Consider the following 19,041-nt stretch of genomic DNA (forward strand, 5'->3'; position numbering starts at 1 on the left):
ACAGGAAACAAACACATCCAGTCAGTGGCAGCACTGACAGTGGCAGCACAAAGCCAGGCCTATCTAAACCACAGCCAGTGTCCTGAACCCCAACAGCAGGCCGCCTCCCAGCCACGTGAGCCTGGCTGGCTTCTAGAAGTGCCTGGATCTGTTTCCTGCTCTTTCCTGGGGCACTGATCCCACGCCTCTCCCAGAGCCTGGAGAGACAAGAAGTGGCATCTTCTGGCTAATTATGGCAGAGTCAGCACTTTGTAGCCACTGGCTGCCTTATCCGCGCCCTCCTGCACCAAGCCCAAACTCCAAAGATCGCTGCTTGCTCCAGGAGGGGTCTTGGAATGCAGCCTCGGGCTTAGGGGAAGACCCTTGTCCCAGTGCAAAACGCAAATCATGTTTTCCGTAAGGTCCGTAAGAAAGAGTTGTGCCCGCACTGATTTTCTGCCTGGGTGCTCGGTGGGAAACTCTCTGAGAGAAGCACACCAAGGACGGAAACATTTCCATTTTGACTGGATGCTGAGGGCATGGCTACACAAACAGGCAGAGGTGGACCCAGCCCTGAGACTTACGACTTGGGCATTTTACGGTGTATAAATTACACTCTGGTTAAAAATAAACAAATACACCACTGTCCCACCCCCGCCACCCCGAAGGGCCTGGGTGGTGACTGTCTTGCTGCCAGCCGTCAGCCGGGTGCCTGGTGCAAAGTGGAGGCGTGTAGCACAGGCTGAATGACTCGATGAATGAATAAGAGGGTTTCTCGTGCCACCTGCTCTGTTCCCGACGTTTCTTGCAGGCATCCAGGGAAAGCAGCGGCCGCCATGTTTCTTCACAGCTCCAGATGTTGCAAGAGAACCGCAGCATTTCTCTGGCCTCCCTCGTTTCTCCAGGACAGGCTCCTCAGGGCTGCTGATTTCGTATGGCCTATATTCATTTAGGGAATATTTAACGAAGTGTGTGTTGTATACGGAACCCTGCTCCAGGTCCTTCCAGGGTTAACTTTGAGAAGCAACGGATTCCTGTTGGCACAGTGGCGGGAAGCACAAAGGCTGACTTGTTCTGTCTGGTATGGTTTGGTCGGGCCTCGTCCTCTGCAGTTCCCCTCAACAAGCGACAGCTACTTGGAGGCAGACGGTGAGCTGGTCCCTGCTGCGGCGTAGGACGGGGACAGAGTGCTGGGCACACCCGACACGTGCCCCAGGCACTGGCTCTGGTCTCCACTGGGAGGGCCCCCGAAAGGACGGGAAAAGCAGCCCAGCTTCTCTGCAGGGCGGTGGCAGTGAGGGCCTGGAGCTGCCAGGAGACAGGGAGTTCCCAGTCTCGGCATTCACCAAGCCAGCAGCCCCTCTGCCCATACCCGGTACCCTTGCTCAGGCTAGGAAGGGGCTCCCCCTTCAGGAGTTCTTTCCCCTCCAAGTCGCCCTGCATGTGTCCCAGCCTGATTCCTATGCATCATGGTCTTGGGAGGGGGAGACAGGCCTTCTTCTTGTGCCTCCTACATCCTAATGCATCCCACCAATAGCCTCTGACTTGGAATCAGAAGCCCCCATGGAAACCATCTCCAGTGGTTCTGTGTGGGCTTTCATGTCTTACTCTCTGAGGGAAGGTCATCTCCTCCTGCTGTGAATGACTCAGAGTCCTCCTCCAAAGGTAGGGGACACCTCTGAGACAAGGCTCAGAATGGACTGGTCCTGAGGACCATCAGGCCAGGGATGTCAGGCCAGCTGAATCAAACCCTCCAGGCCCAGGGGAGGGGGTGTTGGACCACGTGAGCCCCAGCAAGGTGCTCTGTGTCTGTCCACGAAATTGTGGTGTTGGCAAATCTGCCATTCCAGAAAGATACCATGCCCCTCCCCCACTCTTTGTCCCTGTGCTGAGAATTCTCAAACGACCTGGGATAGGGGAAACATTACAAGCCTAACAGTTGATGCAAGAAATCCTCTTATTCATTCCCTGATTCTTTCAGCACATTTTGAGCATTTGCTCCACGCCAGGCACCCTTCTGGGGGCGGGTGACCCAGAAGTCTGTAACACAGACATTGCTTGGGCTCTCTGGTTTATAGGTGGAGATGGAGGTGGGCGTGGTGGAATGTGTTTCTTTCCGCTGAAGTGTAATTCACAGAGTAAAATGCCAGTGCCCAGTCCCTGGTGTCCCCACCTTCAGTGGGTCGGTGAAACCTTCGGGGAGGGTCCGAATGTCCAAACATCCAGAGGACTCCCCCGCAGCTGCCCACCCGAACCTCCAGACCTTTAAGTCATCCAAGCGAATCTGGAGTTTCTCCACTGCCCTGTCCAGCACGATGTGGTGATGTTTTATCTTCTCTATCTGGTGGCCCCAAATTCTTTCGAGTTCCTCTTCCTAAGAGGGGGAGACATGGACACAAAGGGCCTCTGCCCCTAAGGTCACCATGGCTGGGGAGGGGCATCGACAGTGTACCAGGCCAGTGTGTCACTTGGACCTGCCACCTCGGTGTTCCCCTAAAACCCCTGCCAGGGGAGCTACCCAGGCACAACCCACTGGGACCTCTGCATGCATCAGGTCTCCCTCTTTGGTCCCACCTACTCTCCCAGGGTGCCTTTCAGCTACAGGACAAACCAACTGCTGTCCTGGCTCAGGGACTCTGCCGTCAGCCTTGCCCCAAGCTGCCGTGCCATCCCGGAAGCTCTTTCGGCCTGGGGCACACACACCTTCATCCTGGATCTCTGGAGGCTCCCGATCTTTTCCTGCAGCACGTCCACTGTCGACCCAAGCTTGGCAGAGGCTCCCAAATTAGCTGAAAGGGAAGGAGGGGGTGGCTGTCAGGGGCAAGGATGGGGAAAGAGGCTTCATCTAGAGTTCCACCTGCTTCTCAAAGGAGTTGTCGGAGGTAGCGTTGTCCAAAATCAAGAGATTGTGAGCCTGGGGGTCTCTGCGGTCATTCAAAGTTTTCAAGTAGCCACATTCCTTAAACAAATTAAAAAAAAAAAAAAAAAAAAAGGAGGGGTGCCTGGCTGCCTCTGTCAGTTAAGCACCTGACTCTTGATTTTGGCTTAGGTCATGATCTCAGGATCGTGAGATTGAGCCCCGCGTCGAGCCCTGTGCTCAGCCAGAGGTCTGAGTTTCTCTCTTCCTCTCCCTCTCCCTCTGCCCCTCCCCCAACTTGTGTGCACACGCGCTTTCTCTCTCTCTCTCTCTCTCTCTCTTTCTCTCTCTAAAATAAATAAATCTTTGAAAAAAATTTAAAAAGGAGTAGGCGAAAATAATTTTGATATTTTCTTTAACCCAATATATTCAAAATAGTTCCCTTTCAATATGGGGTTAAAAAAAAAGTGAGATAGTTTATGTTCTTGTTTTCATCCCAAGCTTTCCGTATCTGACGTGTGTTTCACACTCAGAGCACGTCTATGCTGGGCCTCGCCCCATGTCGTGGGCCTGAGCTGGAGTGCCTGGCTGGCTCAGGTGGTGAAGTATATGATTCTTGATCTCAGGATTGTGAGTTTGAACCCTGTGTTGGGAATGGACACTGATTCAAAAACAAGGTCCTGAGCAGAACTACAAAACACCTTATTTATGAGAATATATGATGTGCATTATCTCATCGTGAGATAGAAAGGATGATTTAACAAAGAAAGAGGGGACTTAAAAAAAAAAGTACCGTATATAAAGTTCCAGAAAAGGTTAAAAGGTAATGGCTACACCTAGGAAGGCAGGAGAAATCCAAGCCAAAATATGTTTACCAACGATCTTGAGTCTTCTGAACCACAATGGCAGCTGGTCAGAGGGAGAATTTGGGCTCCTATGGCTTTACCTTCTAAATTTCAATCTTCTACTACCATATTCTCAGCTGCACACCAGTACTCACTGAGAGCGACCTAGTTTAGCTGGTTGAAGAGCAATGTCTTCTTTTCAAGATCTGTGGATGGCACCGCCAGTTAGGGGTAATGCCACCTACAGATTTGACTTAATTCAACTATGGCGCTTGGCAAGGTGCAAAAAAAAAAAAAAAAAAGACAATGATTCAAATAGCAATGGCTTCGTAGTGGGTCCCCTGGGCCAGCAGCAGCAGCAGCAGCAACTACTGGAATGAGTGAGAAATGCAATTCTTGGGCTCTGCCCGACCAACCAAGTCACACACTCCAGGGGAGGGGTGTAGCCCGCCCGGTCCCCCCACCCCATGCTGATGGGGGAGGGAGGAGGCACAAGGTTGAAAATGACTGGACAAAGCTATTCTGGCTTCCACTCCCCTCAGCAAGCACTTTGCCCATCACGGGCATGAAACGGGAGCATAAATCTACTGTTTCTACTGCCACCCCGAGAGCCTCCGTGGTCTTTAAGGGCACATCTGTTTGCCCAGCAGAAGCTCCTAACCCCACTCGGACCACATCATCTGGGGTCTGTTCAGTGGGTCATTGGCCAGATCCAGACTTATCGAAACATGTTAGGCTGCGCTGTACAGGCTGTGGGAAGGGAGTTTTCTAGAGTCATCGTGATGTGCGATTTTCCTTCTTCAGGGCCAGCGCTAGACCCTAACCACCCCCTCTCCAATGTGAGAAGACCTCATGGTACATTCATGGTGAAAGGAGAGACTAGTAAGAGGCAAATGCTGAAGCCAAAGGAATGAATGGCTAATGGCTTTCATTGGGGGAGTGAAACAAAGCGAGAGACTTCTGGAAGTCTGCAGGGAGGGAGGGCCTGGAGCAGACCGGACCTACCTAGGTAATTCAAGCGCTGTTGAAGAGTGGATGACAGTTGGGCAAACTCCTCCTTCAGGGAGTCATGTCTAACGGGTATCTGGGCTATACAGCCCATGGAGTACCTGACGGCCGTCTTCTTGTCTTCAGGGGTCACGGCCTTTTGGGCGGCCAGCATGACCTGGGACAGGGTCCTTTCAGGAGGGAGGCTGGCCACAGTGTACACGGAAGAGAGGTCGTCTTCCACCTCTGTGTCCTCTGTTAAAGCCGAGGCCCCACGGGAAGAGCCCGCACCCAGGATGTCTGCGAAGGTCCCTAAGGGACCAGATGCGGCCATGGCCGTTGCTATGGTGGCCAATTTGGTGGCAGGGGCATCCCTGACAGCCTTGGCGACAACCTCGGCTCTCCGGGCTGCTGAGGTGGCAGCAGCTGCGTAGGAGGATGCGGCAGCAGCCGCGAGGGCCGCGGTGGTCCTCAGGTGCTGAAGGGCAGACCGGGGAGCTTTGCTGGGTGCCTTGTTGGGCGCTTCTTTAGGGGCCCCAGCCCTGGGGGCCCCAGCCCTGGGGGGCCCAGCCCTGGGGGCCCTGGCCTGAGGGGCTGGCACATCCTCAGGTACATAGTCTTCCTCAGCTTCTGAGACTGCTGGGAGCAGTTGCATGTCTAATTGTGTAGACTGTGATCTCAGCGGAGGGGGCCATGCTGAGCCAAACTCCCTGGCTGGTGGTGGGGCACTGAAGACCTGGGACTCTGCGGACTGCAAGAAGTCTGAGCCCCAGAAGGGCCACGTGTTAGCCCTGGACAAGCCTCTGGGAGGAGGCCAGCGTTCTCGTGGTGGGGGCTGAAGCCCTGGGACGGGTGCAACCCTGGGGGTAGTCCCAGGCTCGGGGGCAACCCCAAGTCCAGGGCCAGTCCCAGGTCTGAGGGCAGGCCAAGGGCCAGGACCAGGGCCAGCTATGAATGGAGACCAAGGTAGGAGTGGGAACCCAGGTGTCAGACCAGGCGCCAGCACAGGCCCTGGAGCAGACATGGCCTCGGGCTGTGGTCCCAGTGTGGGCACAGCCCCGGGCTCAAGCCCCAGAGGCTGCCCTAGCCCCTGGGCCTCGGCGAGCAGAACATCTTGGGCAGATTCCTCCTCCTGTAGCTGCCCTGGGGTCTCATAATGCCAGCCGGTCTCCAGTAACATGGGGCTCTGGATAGCCTCTGAGATCTGGACAGGACCGACAGCTTCAAGGTGCTCGGTCTTAAGATGACCTGTCTCTGGGAGCTGCCCCACCAACTGCCACAGGTCTGAATCCTCAATCTGTGTTGGACCAGCTTGTCCTATAGAAGTTCCCTGCAGGAGAGGGGGAGAGGCTAGCCAGGGCTGCTCCAGGCCAGCTCAGCGGTCACCCTGCCTTCCCAGACCCTCCACTGCAGCCCCCCCTCTCCTCATTCACTCACGGGGCCAAACATGGCCTCATGGAGGCTGCTCCAGAGTACCACGTCATCGGCTTTGGGGATGGTGAGGATTTTGCTCTGGAGAGCAACCTGGGGGGCAGAAGGGGAGGTTGAGAATGAGGGGTGATGCCCTCGGGTGGCTCCTCTGTCCACATGTGCCTTCTAGATTGTGTCCTCTTCCTTATTCTTCCCTGTCCCCAGCACCCTGGGGCTAGAGGTCAGGGGACTGGGAAGGGAAGTGGAGGCTCTCACCACTTCCCGCTGTAGCGCACTCATCCTCCTGTTCTGTCCTTTCAGATCTTCAAGCAAAGAATCCATTACTTCTGGCTGCATCTGTCAAATAAGCCAAGTCCATGGGCCAGGGGTGGAGGTTCTGGGCCTGGCCCTGCTTCCCCCACAGCTCAAAGACAAGGACTAAGCTTCAGGTGACTGAGTTGGAGAAGGAAGAACAGATTCCAAAGCAAGTGTTTCCTAGTGAGTGAGAAGGGGGTGGAAGAGGGTTTCCTGGGGAAGTAAGTTTGGAAAATGCTGGCCTTAAAAAATATTCAGTGGGCTTCTACACTGCAGGACTTCTCAGAGCCTTTAGTGGGCAAAAAAATGTACATTAAGAATCTCCAGGGGTGCCTGGGTGGCTCAGTGGGTTAAGCCTCTGCCTTCGGCTCGGGTCATGATCTCGGGGTCCCGGGATCGAGTCCCACATCAGGCTCTCTGCTCAGCGGGGAGCCTGCTTCCTCCTCTCTCTCTCTCTGCCTGCCTCTCTGCCTACTTGTGATCTCTGTCTGTCAAATAAACAAATAAAATCTTTAAAAAAAAAAAAAAAGAATCTCCAAGAGGTAGGCTGAGGAGGTATTTTTCCCTCCAACAGATTTGTTGAAGGAACCATTTTAGTGTTTGGTTTGTTTGTGTTTTTTTGTTTGTTTTGTGTGGGGTTTTTTTTAGTGTTTTGTGATGCCCTTTCTTCTCAGAGGAAGCAACCCAGACCAAGTTCTCACAGTTGCCATGACAATCAAATGTGTATACTGACCTGTGAATTGGGGCTAATACATTAAACCATGCTATCTGGGGGCAAGTTGAAAATTTTAGCTGCAATTCCAGCCTGTCAGAGCCCAGCTCTGACTCACCAATGACTCATGCTTTAGGGACTCTGTGTCCTTCTACATCATGGTAAGGAGTGAGTATATACCTGAGCTGATGTCCTTGTGACTCCCAAGGGAGATAGACTGTATGCCTATGCTAGGTTTATTCTACTTTTCAGGGTGAATGGAGCTTTATAGAATAGGAAAAGCTGTTCTCTTTCTGCTATGTTGGTGGATGGCCAGCCTGGAGTCTTCGGGAATACCTGCCTGAGAATGAAGCCAACAACCCACAGGAAAACATCACTGACAGAGAGATGTTGATGGAGCACCTAGGTCTGGTGGTACCTGAAGGTAACCGTGGACTTTTTAGAAAACGAGACACTAAATTCTCTCTGCCTGAGCCAGAATGAACCAGGTTTCTGTTATCTACAAATGATGTCCTAACACAGAAGGGTGGAAGCCATGGAGAGTTTAGTGGGATGGGCCAACTGGCTGGGCCTTGTCAAACCCCTTCTCCTGCTCTCATAGCTGTGTTCTTTGACAAAAAACAGGCACCCTAGATGTGTACTATCATGCCAACCACCTGAGGTCCAAGCAGCATGGCCAGCACAGAGGATGCTGGAGAGGGTCTACCTTGTCAACCATGTCCTTCAGTCTGTCCAGATCCTCTCTGAGAGTTTCAGTGGTGCCCTTGAGTGCACAAATGTCAGTAAGCAAATCCTGCAGAGTCTTCATGGACTAAAGGGAAAGAAGAAGAGAAAATGTGAAGTTGGGTGTGGCTGGGGGAAAAAGTATGTCAAGTCCAGGAGCTGTCTGTTGTTGGCCATGATCCAAGAAGTCCTCTTGGCTCTACCAAGGCCTGGGCTGGAACATGTTCAGAGGCCAGCAAACACCGGAGTCAACAGCGCTCAGCTCTCAGGTGACCTGGGTGGGGCGGAGACAACTCTGCATTTGAACACATTCACTAACCAGGAGTCTCATTAAGACACATGTCAGGACTTTCAGTGGGAGTCACTGGAACATCAGCAAGGGAATTATGATCAGAGTTACACTTCTAAAGGGTCTCTCTGGCTGCATGAGTAGATTGGCCCTGGGAGGGGAAGGGTGGAGGCCAGAGGACCAGTGAGGAAGCCACTCATGGAGCTGAGGGCTCCTGGCTCAGCTCCCCCCTCGACTGGGATCATAAATGCGTCTTCCCAGGTTTTAGATTCCATAATCATAAAATGAGTCTTAAAAATGTCATGATGAGGGGCATCTAGGTGGCTCAGTCGGTTAAGCATCTGCTTTTGGCTTGGGTCATGATCCCAGGGTGCTGGGCTTGAATCCTGTGCTGGGCTCCTTGCTCAGCAGGAAGCCTCTTCTCCCTCTGCCTGCTGCTCCCTGGGCTTGTGCTCTCTCTCCCGAAAAAATAAAATCTTTTAAAAATGTGATAATGAAAAAAAAATGTGATAATGTATATGAAGGGCCCAGTGCATAGTTTAGGCATTCAGCTAACAAAAATAACAAACAGCAAGATAGCAAAAGTCCTTCTTACCAGTAATTAATTAATGTAAATGGATTAAACTCTGAGTTAAAAGGCAGACATTGGCAAAATGGATAAGAAAACACAATCTAACCTCATGCTGTCTACAAAAGACACAATGTATGGTCAAAGATACGAATAGGTCAAAAACAAAGAGCCATTAAAAAATATACCATGCAAGCAGTAATCAAAAGAGAACTAGAGGGGTGCCTGGATGGCTCAGTGGGTTAAGCATCTGCCTTTGGCTCAGGTCATCATCCCAGGTCCCAAGTGGGACTCCCTGTTCAGCGGGGAGTCTGCTTCTGCTTCTCTCTCCCTCACTGTTTCTGCTCAGGCTCTCTCTGTCACACTCTTTCTCTCTCAAATAAATAAATAAATCCTTAAAAACAATGAACTGGCATGGCTATACTAATATTGGATAAAATAGACTCTAAGGCAAAAATTGTAGCTAGGAGATACACGGGGACACTTATAAAGATAAGATGGTCAAGGCATCAGGAAGATATAATAATTACAAAAATATATATACCTAACAATGTAGCCCCAAAATATATGAAGCAAAAATGGACGTAGCTGAAAGAAGAAATAGGCAATTCAGCAAGAATAGTTGGAGACTTCAATACCCCACTTTCAATAATGAATAAAACAACTAGATAGAAGAGCAACAAGGAAATAGATTTGCACAACAGTTGTTTTTTTGTTTTTAAAGATTTTATTTATTTGAAAGAGAGAATGTAATGAGCAGGGAGAGGAGCAGAGGGAGAGGCAGAAGCAGACTCCCCACTGATCACAGAGCCCAAAGCAGGGCCCAATCCCAGGGCCCCAAGATCATGACCTGAGCCAAAGTCAGACACTTAATTGGCTGAGCCACCCAGGTACCCTTAGATTTGCACAACATGATAAACCGAGTAGACATAACAGACACCTATAGAACACTCCATTCAACAATGGCAAGACACACATTCTCCTCAAGCATACAGAAAACATTCTATAGGACAGACAGTATGCTGGTCATTAAAACAAGTCCCAATACATTTTTTTTTAAGATTTTATTTATTTATTTGACAGAGAGAAATCACAAGCAGATGGAGAGGCAGGCAGAGAGAGAGAGAGGGAAGCAGGCTCTCCGTCGAGCAGAGAGCCCGACGCGGGACTTGATCCCAGGACTCCGAGATCATGACCCGAGCCGAAGGCAGCGGCCTAACCCACTGAGCCACCCAGGCGCCCCCCAATACATTTTAAAAGGACTGAAATCATGCAAAATGTGTACTCTGACCACAAAGGATTTAAAGAAAAAATCAGTGACAGAGGAAACTATTGGAAATTCACAAGTAAATGGAAATTAAATAGCACTCTCTTAAATAACCAATGGGTCAAAGAAGAGATCATCAACAAAATTAAACAAACAAACAAACAAACAACACTTTGAGATGAATTAGAATGGAAACATAACATACCAGAACTTATAGGATGCAGGTAAAGCTAACCTTAAGATATTGAGAAAAAGCAGACCAAATTAAACCTGAAGTATGTAGAAAAACAAAAGCAATAAAGAGTAAAATGGAAACTAATGAAATAGAGAACAGAAAAATAAGAGAGGAAATCAATGAAACTACAAGCTGGTTCTTTGAAAACATCAACCAAGTTAGCAGATATTTAGTGAGACTGACCAAGAAAAAAAAAGAGAAGAATCAGAAATACAGGAGAGAATATTACTACTGATCCTACAAAAATAAAACCACTTATTAAGGAATGCTATGAACAACCGTGGGCCAACAAATTAGTTAAATTGGATGAAATGGACAAATTCCTAGAAAGACATAAGCCACCAAAACTGACTCAAGAAGAAATAGAAAACCTGAATAGACCTAAGTCAAGTGAAGACACTGAAACAGTAATAATAATAATAATAATAATAATAATAATAATAAATACCACAAAGAGAGTCCCAGGTCCAATGATTTCTATCACATATTTATTTATTTATTTATTTATTTATTTTTAAAGATTTTATTTATTTATTTGACAGAGAGAGATCACAAGTAGGCAGAGAGGCAGGCAGAGAGAGAGGAGGAAGCAGGCTCCCTGCTGAGCAGAGAGCCCGATGCAGGACTCGATCCCAGGACCCTGAGATCATGACCTGAGCCGAAGGCAGTGGCCTAACCCACTGAGCCACCCAGGCGCCCCTATTTATTTTTATTTTAATTATATTTTTTAAAGATTTTATGTATTTATTTACCAGAGAGAGAGCACATGAAAAAGAGAAAAAGTACAAGCAGGGGGAGCATCAGGCAGAGGGAGAAGCAGGCTTATTGCTGAGCAAGAAGTTTGATGTGGGGCCCAATCCCAGGACTCTGGGATTATGACCTGAGCTGAAGGCAGACACTTAACCAACTGAGCCACCCAGGTGTCCTTAAATTTTTTTGTTTTAAGATTTTATTTATTTATTTGACAGAGAGGGAGATCACAAGTAGGCAGAGGCAGGCAGAGAGAGAGGGGGAAGAAGGATCCCCACTGAGCAGAGAGCCTGATGTGGGGCTCGATCCTAGGACCCTGAGATCATGACCAGAGCCAAAGGCAGAGATTTAACCCACTGAGCCACCCAGGTGCCCCCTAAAATTTTGTTTTTAAGTAATCTCCACATCCAGTGTGGGGCTCGAACTTACAGCCCCAAGATCAAGAGTCACCTGTTCTACCAACTTAGCCAGCCAAGTGCCCCTTCTATCAAAAATTTAATGGAGAATTAATACTAATTCTTCACGGCCTTTTCCAAAAAATAGAAGAATTCCAAACTTACTCTATGAGGCCAGTATTACCCTGATGCTAAAATCAGACCAAGACATCACAAGAAACCTAGAATATACATGTAAAAATCATCAAAATGCCAGTAAACTGAATCCAACAACAAATAAGAAAACCCAAATAGGGATGCCTGGGTGGCTCAGTGGATTGGGCCACTGCCCTCAGTGTCCTGGGATCAAGCCCCGCATCAGACTCTGCTCAGTGGGGAGCCTGCTTCTCTCTCTCTCTCTGCCTGACTCTCTGCCTACTTGTGATCTCTCTCTCTCTGTGTCAAATAAATAAATAAAATCTTAAAAAAAAAAAAAAAGAAAAGAAAGAAAACCCAAATAAAGTGGGCAAAAATCTGAACAGGCATTCTTCCAAAGATAATATTCAAATGGACAATAAGCACATGAGAAGATGCTCAACATTATTAATCATCAGGGAAACAGAAACCACAATGAAATACCACTTCATAACCACAAGGATGGTTAGAATCAAAAGCCAGATAGTAAAGTGTTGGTGAGGATGTGGAGAAATGGTGGGAATGCACAACGGAATGGGCGTTTTAGGAAACAGTGCAGCAATTCCTCAGAAGGTTGACCACAGAGTTACCAAATGACCCAGCAAGTCTACTCCTAGGTATATATCCAGGAGAAATGAAAACATGGGTTCACCACCTTGTATATGAATATTTATAGCAGCATTATTCATAATAGTCAAAAGTGGGAATGATCCAAATGTCAATCAACTGGCAGATGGGTAAGTAAAACGTGATATATTCAACCATAAGAAGGAAGGAAGTACTGATTCCAGAAAGACGACCTCACAAATATGATACTAAGTAAAATCCAAACGGGGCACCTGGGTGGCTTAGTTAGTGTCTGCCTTTGGCTCAGGTCATGATGGCCAGGGTCTTAGGATGGAGCCCAAAGTCAGGCTCCCTGCTCAGGGAGAGTCTGCTTTTCCCTCCTCTTTTCCCTCAGCCCTCCCCTGTCCTGCTCATGTGCGTGTGCTCTCTCTCTCTCTCTCTCTCTCAAAAAAAATAATAATCCAAACACAAAAGACAAAATTACATGATTCCATGTATATGAACCATCTAGAATAAACAAAACTATAGAGACAGAAAGCAGATTAGTGGTTACTTAGGGCTAGGGGTGAGCTGGAATGGGGAATGAGTGAACAGAATGGTGAAAAAGGGTAAAGGGTTTCTTTTGGGAGTGGTGAAAATATTCTAAAATTGACTGTAGTGATGGTTGTACAATTCTGTGAACAGACTAGAAACACTGAGTTGTCCACTCCTTCAATGGGTGAGTTGTATGGTCTATGAACTATATCCCAATAAATCTGACTGATATGTAAATAGCACCCTATGTTATGTGTTTCTTGGGATCACTTCCCAAACTGATGTGCAGATTAAACTGAACCCCTATAAAGACGCCAGTGTGTTCTTTTTCATAGAAATTCACAGCCTGATCCTAAAATCTGTATGTTAATACAAGGGACTCAGACTAGCCAAACAATCTGAAAAAAGAAAAACAAAGCTGGAAGACTCACACTTCCTAATTTCTAAACTTTCTGCAAAGCTAAGGGAATCAAGACAGTGTGCTATTGACATAAGGAAAGATACAAAGAACAATGGAAGGGAATTGGGAGTCCAGATATAAACACTCCCATCCATGGTCCATTGATTTTCAGTAAGAGTGCCAAAACAAATCAAAAGGGAAAGAGCTGTCCTCAACAAATGGTACTGAACAGCTGGATATCCCCACGAGTGAAGCTGGACTCCTACCTCACACCATATATAGAAACTAAGTGAAAATGGCTCCTAGACCTAAACTTAACAGATAAACCAAAAACCATTTACTCCTGTACTGGAGGAGAGAATGTAGTTGTAAATCTTCATGACCTTGGTCAGGCAGTGGTTTCTTAGATATGCCACCAAAAGCACAAGCCAACACCACATCAAAAACATGTGACAAAAGAAAGATGTGTATGTTGTATCTCAGCAAAATTTAAAACTTTGCATATCAAAGGACACCGTCAATAAAGTGAGCCTGGGTGGCTCAAGTGATTAGGAGTCTGCCTTCAGCTCAGGTCATGATCCCTGGGTCCTGGGATCGAGTCCCTGCAACAGGCTCCTTGCACTGCAGGGAGCCTGCTTCTCCCTCTGCCTGACACTCCCCCTTCTGTGCTCTCTCTCTCTCCCCTTCCCTCTTTGACAAATAAATACAATCTCTAAAAAATGTACAAATCACACACATGGCATCATATATCCAGAGTATATAAATAACTTTTTTAAACACATTTTTTTTAAAAGATTTTATTTATTTATTTGACAGAGAGAAATCACAAGTAGTCGGAGAGGCAGGCAGAGAGAGAGAGAGGGAAGCAGGCTCCCTGCTGAGCAGAGATCCCGATGCGGGACTCGATCCCAGGACCCTGAGACCACGACCCGAGCCGAAGGCAGCGGCTTAACCACTGAGCCACCCAGGCGCCCCAGAGTATATAAATAACTTTTTTAAAAGACTTATTTATTTTAGAGAGAGAGAGCATGTGTAAGCACGTGTGTATGAGAAGGGGGAGGGCCAGAGGGAGAAAGAATCCTCAAGCAGACTCACCGCTGAGCATGGGGCCCCACTCAGGGCTCGATTCCAGGACCCTGAGATCAGGAACTGAGCCAAATCCAAGAGCCAGACACTCAACCGACTGAGCCACCCAGGCGCCCCATATACGGAGAATTACAACTCAACAACAGAATGGCAACCCAATTACAACTGGGCTAATAATCTGAACAGACATTCCTCCAAAGAAGAGATGTGAGTGGCTGCTAGCCACATGAAAAGATGCTCAACACAATTAGTCACCAGGGAAAGGCAAATCAAAACCGCAATAAGGTACACTTCCTACCCACGAGGGTGGCTAGAGTCAAGAGGCAGAAACTAACAAGTGTTGATGAGGAGGTGGAGAAATTGGAGCCCTAAGACACTGCGAGTGAGAACACAAAATGGTGCAGCTGCTTTGGAAAACAGCCTGGCAGTTCCTCAAACCTGAAACACAGAGTGATCCTATGATCCAGCAACTCCATCACGAGGTACATGCCCAGGAGAAATGAAAAGCTATGTCCACAGGAAATTGTGAGCCCCACGGGTCATAAGGGCCCCGACTCCTAACAGCCTGTGGGTGCAAACAGCCAAATGTTCGCCAACTAGTGAACAAAAGTAGTCTATCCGTCCCATGGAATACACTTGGCAATGGTGAGAATCAAGCACTGATACACGGGACAGTGTGGATGAACCCTGAAGACACCACAGTAAGTGCAAAAGTGGGGCTCAAGGAGGAGCAGGAAGGAGAATGATAGCTAATGGTTAAGGGGTTTGGGGGAGCTGTTGAAAATGTCTTAAAATTGAGTGTAATATTCACCGAACTTCGTGAATAGGCTAAAATACCTGAACTGTACACTTTAAAAAAAATTTTTTTAAAGATTTTATTTATTTGATAGACAGAGATCACAAGTGAGCAGAGAGGCAGGCAGAGAGAAAGAAGGAAGCAGGCTCCCTGCTGAGCAGAGAGCCCTATGCAGGGCTCAATCCCAGCACCCTGGGATCATGACCTGAGCCAAAGGCAGAGGCTTAACCCACTGAGCCACCCAGGCGCCCTGTCACTTTTTAAATTTTTAAGTAGGCTCCATGCCCAACGTGGGTCTTGAACTCATGACCCTGAGATCAAGAGTCACACGCTCTCCAGACTGAGTCAGCCAGGCACTCTGAACCATATCCTTTAAAAGGATGAATATTCTGGTATGCATATGAATATATGCATGAATACATTTCAAAGAAGCTATAAAAATTTTTTTTTGTTTTAGGAAAACTTGGGAAAAGTTCAACACAGTCTATTTGGGAACTGTTAATTTTGTTGGGAGTGGGAGCGCCTAGGTGGCTCAGTGGGTAAGCCTCTGCCTTCGGCTCAGGTCATGATCCCAGGGTCCTAAGATTGAGCCCTTCCTCCGGCTCCCTGCTTAGTGGGGTTTCTGCTTCTCCCTCTCCCTCTGCCACTCCCCCTGCTTATGCTGTCTCATTCTCTCTCTCAAATAAATAGATAAATGAAATCTTTTAAAAATAAGTAAATAAAACTCCGGTTCTGGGCAGGGCCTGGGAGCCACTGGCTGTGAGCCACTGAGAGGTGAGGGCAGGGCCTGGGAATCTGTAATTTTGGGAGCGCGACACAGGTAGGGCTGGTGCTCCAACAGTCTTGGAAGCCAGGTCGGAGCCTCCCAAGGGGGCTTCAAGGACAAGCACATACTGCGAGCAAGGGGAGCCCAGATTTCCTCCCTTGGCAGCTCTCAATGGGGACAACTTGGCCTCCAGCCGGCAGTTTGCAAAGACTGCAGACAGTTTTGGTTGTCACCACCAGGGGTCACTCCTGGCACCTGGACGGTACAGGCCAGGCCTGCCATCCTACATCCCCCAGTGCACAACGGTCTTCACCCCAGACAATTATCCGTGAGCACAAGGGACACTGCAATCCCAGTCCCTTTAGTAAGGACTTGTTGCGGTGCCGGAGCCCCAGATCTGGCAGTGTGCTAACCGTACCTGTGGAGCCCTGCAAACCTTCTTTCAAGAGCCTCCTTGTTGCCGGCCCTAGTTTTCTGGGCACCATTAAGCCCGTCTGGGATGGGTGCTAGGGCTCGCAGACTAGTTTTTCCCCACTTGGGGCTGTCACACCTGCACAGGTGTTTGTAAAGGACGGCGGAGGACACTAACTCAGCCAACCCCAAAGGAAGGGGGGGGTCAGGGGCAGTTGAAGTGACCTGGACATCGACATGACATTGGGTCTGCTAGTTGGACCAGCTGGTTGGTGCACTCAGCTAAGCAGCTTGTACCATCCCGGAGCCAGCTACCATGGCAACCCCCTTGAAGGGGAGGGGCTGGGAGGCGGTCATTGCGGTAACCCCAGCAACCTCAGCCAGGCCTGGGGGCGGCACCTTCTCTAACCCTAGGTGTGCAAACAGTCTTGTGAAGGCTACACATCCATGTCCGACCTGACAGCCCCCTTCACGAGCTGGCTGGGTTACTCTGGGTACTGTGCATTCTAGAAGCCTCTACCCATCAAGTCAGGCTGGGGGCAGGATGCTCGGACACTGTGCCCACGTTTCCAGCCTCCGAGGCCTCTGTAACCTGAACTGGGCCACCCATGCTGCCTTCTTTGTCTCTAGCAACGATTCCTGTCTTCCAGTCTGTCTTGTCTGACACGAGCCATGTGGCCACTCCAGCTCTCTGCCGGTTGCTGCCTGCAGAGAATATCTTTCTTCTGTCCTTTTACTTTCAACTTATTGGTCTTTGAATCTAGAATGCGTCTCCTGTAGACAGTATAGTTAGATCATGCCTTTTTTCTTCTGGTCGATTTTGCCAATCTCCGGGGTGTGTGTGTGTGTGTGTGTGTGTGTTAACACGAAGAATTCAGTGGCATTTAGTACATTCACAAGGTTGGCAACTGTCACCACTATCTAGTTTATGGACATTTTTATGACCCTGAAGAGAAACCCCATCAGCAGTCACTCCCATAGCCCCCCACCGCCAAGCCCCTGGCAGACGCTAATCTTTCTATCGCTACCAATTTGCCTGTTCTTGATGTTTCATGGAAACAGAAGCACGCAGTCCTGTGTGTCTGGCTCCTTCACTGGGCACCTGGTTTAACCTTGGTCTGTGTTGCCCTGCCTCTCAGCCCACCTTGGCCAGACTGCACCCCCTCCCTGTCCCTCAGGGCTCCGGTGCTGAGGTCCCGGGCATCCCGGTTTCCCTGCTCAGTTCAAGTCTCTGGATAATACTAACAGTGACCGCTGATTGGATGCCCAGAACACCTCGCGCTCTGTGCTGAGCGCCTCCCACACATGATGTGGTTTAGTATCAACCCCAAGCCAATCCTGAGAGGAGGAAACCACAGTCCTCCCCCGCCCAGTGGGTAAGTGATAGCAACTCAGCAATCCACCTTCCTATGCCTTTCACCGACTCTCTTGGCCCCTGGTTTGCACCAGCTTCCCATTTTCTGACACCGTGTGACTTCGCCTGGGTTGACCTCTCAGTGCTTCAATTCCTCACCTGTAAGCTGGGGACAGGAACTGCACCTATCTTACAGAGGTGCTGTGAAGATCAAAGGGGCTCACCTGGAGTTTGGTGCGCCTTCTAGGGGATTCCCTGGGGAGGGAGCCAAACAGATCCTTGAGGGTGAAGGGGAAGGAGGAGATTAGGGAACTAGAGGGTGGGAGAAATTAGGTGTTTCCAAACTCTTTTCATCACTGCAAAAGGAGACCTCATAACCACTAGGCTATCCTTCCCCATTCCCCCCCTGCAACTTTCCCCAGGTCCCTGGCAAACCACCAGTCCACTTTCTGTTTCTACGGATTTGCCTGTTTCACACAAACGGAATCATACCAGATATGGCCTTTTGTGTCCAGCTTCTTTCCTCCACACTTGACAAAGGGCACAAGCTTGGAGCTTTGGCTCTGCCTGACTCCAAAGCTCCATTCCTGCTCCTGCGTCTGGGGACAGCCCATCACAAGGGGTATACGGGAACAGACGCCTGGGAGGAGAGCAAGGAGGGCAGGAAGCTTCTGGAGGCCAGGTGGTTTACCTTTGCCGTGGCTTCTTCATTGCCCTCCACCATCTTCCGGAGCTTGATCAGGTGCCACAGGTCCTGGGCAGGCTGGCCCTTGCCGCGGCTTCTCTCCAGCAGCTGGGCAGTGGAGGGCAGGTCCTGCAGCTCGGCGAGCTGGCTCTCCATCTTGTCGATGCGGCTCACCACATGGTCAAACACATTGCTGAGCCTCTTCATGGGGCTGAGGACGGGCTGGGCGTCCGCTTCCCGGGGCATGAACACCGCTGGCGAGGACTGGAGAAAGTCCTCATCTCCCGAGAGGACCTTCCTGAGCTCGGCCATGTGGATGTGCTCCAGGATGCCCTGAAGCAGGACGTGCAGAGCCTTGAAGTTCACCACCCCGCACTGCGGGACGGCGATGTTGACCAGCTCGGAGAACGTCAGTGAGAAGCTCATCCCGCCGGGAGGCTCGGCGGGGCTGGGCTTCTGGGCGTCCGTGGGGACAAGCGCTGGCTTTCAGGGAACCCACCAGCTGTCTGGACAGGTCCCCTGAGGCCCGGGGAGGCGGCGGGTCATGGCAGTCAGGGAGAAAATGGCCCCTGTCCCAGCTGGAGCCCAGATGAGAGCTTCTGGTTGCTAGGACACCAGAGAACGTGGGCGAGTGCTCGTGCTTCCGAGAGCCCGAGTAGGGCTCGGTGGGCACTCAAGGAGAAGGTGCTGGGTGTTTGAACAGACGGACGTCAGCCTTTCATTTCAAGCCCTTCCGCGATGGGAGACTGACGACCCCTTCCAAGAAGCATGCAGTGAAGGTGATGGAGAGGCAGCTCGCTCCTTGGAAGCCTCTAGAATTGGGACAGGAGAGAGTTCTTGGAGTTGGGAGAGCCTGGGTTTTGAGAAGAGTCTGAGGAGCAAAGCTGATCTCCAGACCCGCTGGCAAATGCCCCACAGGTGTTCGGGTTTCTGGCC

General features: G+C 49.7%; 1 protein-coding gene and 1 long non-coding RNA gene across 4 annotated transcripts in view; one reads left to right on the forward strand and one right to left on the reverse strand.

The window, feature by feature from the left end:
* Positions 1-18,700, reverse strand: part of LOC309854273 (uncharacterized protein C16orf96) — a 33,370-nt gene extending 14,670 nt beyond the window's left edge. The window contains exons 1-7 of one of the 2 annotated variants that reach the window (XM_082713080.1): positions 18,112-18,700; positions 7,812-7,916; positions 6,355-6,435; positions 6,106-6,192; positions 4,687-5,998; positions 2,683-2,768; positions 2,243-2,353 (exon numbers count right to left, since the gene is read on the reverse strand). In XM_082713080.1, the coding sequence (XP_082569206.1) occupies positions 2,243-2,353; positions 2,683-2,768; positions 4,687-5,998; positions 6,106-6,192; positions 6,355-6,435; positions 7,812-7,916; positions 18,112-18,531 (2,202 nt within the window). In that variant the 5' untranslated portion in view covers positions 18,532-18,700. The remainder of the gene's footprint in view (positions 1-2,242; positions 2,354-2,682; positions 2,769-4,686; positions 5,999-6,105; positions 6,193-6,354; positions 6,436-7,811; positions 7,917-18,111) is intronic. The other variant, XM_082713081.1, reaches the window with a different exon arrangement.
* Positions 553-7,750, forward strand: LOC309854295. 2 transcript variants are annotated; one of them, XR_014306138.1, is made up of 3 exons: positions 553-1,128; positions 6,400-6,576; positions 7,358-7,750. It is a non-coding gene; the product is annotated as an uncharacterized lncRNA (long non-coding RNA). The 2 variants fall into 2 exon arrangements; XR_014306139.1 differs by lacking the exon at positions 553-1,128 and adding an exon at positions 4,612-4,690.
* Positions 18,701-19,041: the final 341 nt, after the last annotated feature.

This window comes from Mustela nivalis (assembly GCF_964662115.1).
Source record: "Mustela nivalis genome assembly, chromosome: 19".
Classification (NCBI taxonomy): domain Eukaryota; kingdom Metazoa; phylum Chordata; class Mammalia; order Carnivora; family Mustelidae; genus Mustela; species Mustela nivalis.